Below are 2,475 nucleotides of genomic sequence, written 5' to 3'. Positions count from 1 at the left end.
TGTACAACGTGCCTTAAATTGAAAAAAGGGGGTGGAAGAAGAAAGACAGACGTAGGCGTTAAGACTGACGTCCCTGCCGGATAACAATAGTGAAGACGTGTTCCTCACTCCCACTCAACAAAAGTTCTCTCAACATCCGCCAAGATGGGAATCCGAAAAAAGAACAACAAGAACCCACCGGTGCTCAGCCACGAGTTTGTGATCCAGAACCACGCGGATATTGTGTCTTGTGTTGCTATGGTGTTTCTGCTGGGTCTTATGTTTGAGGTAAGAATCCACTTTTGAATTAATTCATTCACTCTTACAGATTTAAAACCAGTTTGGAGTCAAAGATGACAAATCAGCCTAATCAGTGTTTATAATTTTTTTCCCCCTTTTCTATAAGCAATATAACGCATCTTTCGTGTTCTGTCATAGTCTCGTCCCTTTCACTTCCTTTAACTGCAGATAGAACTGTTGGGCTACTTTTTGGTTTTGCCTTTAATGTGCAGCATTTTTAAATCTGTTTGCATATTTATGATTCATATAAATTATTTTAGCTAAGGTTTTACTCTCAAGCGCAGGTGCTAATTGCCGACTGCATTCAAATAGTTGGGAATTTTGATTCACAGAGACATGATGCATGAGAGCGAGAGAGGAATTCCCTATGAAGCGATTAAAGGAAGTTTAAAAAAAAAAAAAGCACGTGCGCGAATTTATTACATTTAAAGGAGTGTTGAACGGAATAACAGAATTGATAGGTAAAGATGATTACGTAACATTGTAGCTGCACTGATACTTTTACGCGCAAATGAAGTGTTACGTGGCAATCGGAGAATGAGTGAGCGCTGTCACCGGTGCACAGCGACAGCAGGGTCATGATTTTTGCCACCAAAATGCTTTTACTGACAGTAACCTAATGATTTGACTCTCTCAGTACTCGTTAGCAATGCGAGTTTGCACAACCGTTAGATTTAAACGATAGTTTGCTAAATATCAGCGTCAGTGCTGATGCATCATGGGAAATGAAGTTTACACTACTGGAACAGATTTTTTGCTCTTAATGGGCATTTCTAACCAGATTTAAGTAAATGATTGTATACTCATCTATACATTATACTATCTATAAAATTTGTGTTTGATGAGAAACTGATTATAATTGCTTTATGTACCTCATAGTCATATTCACTTTAAAGAAAACTAATCTGTAATTTACTTACCCTCGTGTTGCTTAAAATCTGCATGGCTTATTATTCTATTATTATGTTATTCTAACACCATTCATTTGCATTGTAAACCTTATTTTACATACAATGCAAGTGAATGGTGAGAGTCTGCCTGCAATTCTCTAATGACAGATTTTCCATTTTGAGATGAACTGTTCCTTTATTTATTTGTGTATTGACTGCATTTTTATATTTCTTTCCATGTAGATTACATCAAAGGTAGCAGTTTTGTTCATAACTGTGCAGTCTGCCTGCAATTCTCTAATGACAGATTTTCCATTTTGAGATGAACTGTTCCTTTATTTATGTGTATTGACTGCATTTTTATATTTCTTTCCATGTAGATTACATCAAAGGTAGCAGTTTTGTTCATAACTGTGCAATACAATGTAACAATTCCAGCAGATGGTAAGTATGTGCCTTTAATTATATATATATATATATACACACACATATATAATTTTTTTTTTTTTTTAATAATTTGCACTCCAGTTTCTTTTGGTCTGTTTGTATAGCTTTAGTATGAATTATATTTGTCTAGTTTTAATATTTTCTGTTACATTGTTATTTTTGTTAATTAAAACACCTCAAGATTATCAGGATGTTTAGTTCCGACAAGTTTTTTTCTAACAGCTCTTCTAATGATGTTTATTAATGAACTGATAATTGATGCCACTGACACTTACTGTGGCCGTTTATATAAACGAGCTCAATAATGTAAAAAAACAACACCATATTTTTGTTTTACATTGATTCTCTTTTTATTTTGCAATAATAATGCGCACTTCCAAAGGGTTAAACAGTAAGGTGTGAGATCATTGGTTCTGTTATTCATTATCTTGCTGTTTGAGTTTGGCTAAACAAATCAGTTATATCTATCTAGATTTAATTAAATCAAGAAGTTACCGTACTTGGCCATAATGAGTGTGCAATCATGCAATTAAGCATTTTAATAAGACAGCATTATGTTCATTTTTATGCTTACATTTTGTTTGTATCATGGATTTTAGGAGGTCCAGAGGAAACGACAGTGAATTACTTCCATTACGGTCTGAAAGATGTGGCCACCGTCTTCTTCTACATGTTAGTTGCCATTATCATGCACGCCATTATTCAGGAATACGTGCTGGATGTAAGTATCCTGTGAAAACTGAATAAACTTTGAACATTTTAGCTGAAACAACTGACATTTGTCCATAAATGTTCATGTGTATCTTAATAGTGTTTTGGTGCAACACTGTTAATACTAATCAATGTTTTGATTTTTTTT

General features: G+C 34.3%; 1 protein-coding gene across 1 annotated transcript in view; it reads left to right on the top strand.

Annotated features, from left to right (window-relative positions):
* The window catches only part of LOC107724418 (translocating chain-associated membrane protein 1-like 1), a 5,227-nt gene continuing 2,752 nt past the window's right edge, over positions 1-2,475 (top strand). The window contains exons 1-3 of the mRNA XM_016533344.1: positions 1-267; positions 1,550-1,613; positions 2,216-2,337. Coding sequence (XP_016388830.1) covers positions 145-267; positions 1,550-1,613; positions 2,216-2,337 — 309 coding nt within the window. The 5' untranslated portion in view covers positions 1-144. The remainder of the gene's footprint in view (positions 268-1,549; positions 1,614-2,215; positions 2,338-2,475) is intronic.

This window comes from Sinocyclocheilus rhinocerous, unplaced genomic scaffold, assembly GCF_001515625.1.
Source record: "Sinocyclocheilus rhinocerous isolate Xijiao unplaced genomic scaffold, SAMN03320098_v1.1 scaffold1176, whole genome shotgun sequence".
Classification (NCBI taxonomy): Eukaryota; Metazoa; Chordata; class Actinopteri; order Cypriniformes; family Cyprinidae; genus Sinocyclocheilus; species Sinocyclocheilus rhinocerous.
Note: the sequence above shows the minus strand (reverse complement) of the source record. Positions and strands in the feature narration are given on the sequence as shown.